Source organism: Charadrius vociferus, unplaced genomic scaffold (genome assembly GCF_000708025.1).
Source record: "Charadrius vociferus isolate BGI_N301 unplaced genomic scaffold, ASM70802v2 scaffold611, whole genome shotgun sequence".
Taxonomy (NCBI): domain Eukaryota; kingdom Metazoa; phylum Chordata; class Aves; order Charadriiformes; family Charadriidae; genus Charadrius; species Charadrius vociferus.
In genome coordinates, this window is record NW_009646844.1 from 625749 (window position 1) to 626333 (window position 585).

General features: G+C 68.0%; 1 protein-coding gene across 1 annotated transcript in view; it reads left to right on the forward strand.

Moving 5' to 3' along the window:
* Window positions 1-585, forward strand: part of CHST3 (carbohydrate (chondroitin 6) sulfotransferase 3) — a 3028-nt gene that overhangs the window by 359 nt on the left and 2084 nt on the right. Inside the window, 1 exon segment of the mRNA XM_009894009.1 lies at window positions 1-580. Within this exon segment, the coding sequence (XP_009892311.1) occupies window positions 1-580 (580 nt within the window).

A 585-nucleotide genomic window follows, 5' to 3' on the forward strand; every position in this document is an offset into this window, starting at 1 on the left:
GGCCGGCCCGGCGCCGGCCGAGAACGGCTCGCTGGCCTCGCTGCGAGAGCTGGATGCCGCCTTCTCCCAGCTGAGGTCCCAGCTGCGCAACATCACCCTGCAGCTGGCGGGCGAGGGGGACCCCGGACCGCGGCGGCACGTCCTGCTGATGGCCACCCCCCGCACCGGCTCCTCCTTCGTGGGGGAGTTCTTCAACCAGCAAGGCAGCGTCTTCTACCTCTTCGAGCCCCTCTGGCACATCGAGAGAATGGTGACCTTTGAGCCGGGGGGAGCCAACGCGGTGGGCTCAGCCCTGGTCTACCGGGATGTTCTCAAGCAGCTCCTCCTCTGCGACCTCTACATCTTGGAGAGCTTCATCTCGCCGGCGCCCGAGGGCCACCTGACACCCTTCATGTTTCGGCGCGGCTCGAGCCGCTCGCTCTGCGAGGAGCCCGTCTGCACGCCCAGCGCCAAGAAGGTCTTCGAGAAGTACCACTGCAAGAACCGCCGCTGCGGTCCCCTCAACATCACCCTGGCCGCCGAGGCGTGCCGGCGCAAGCAGCACGTGGCCCTCAAGACGGTGCGCATCCGGCAGCTGGAGGTCCT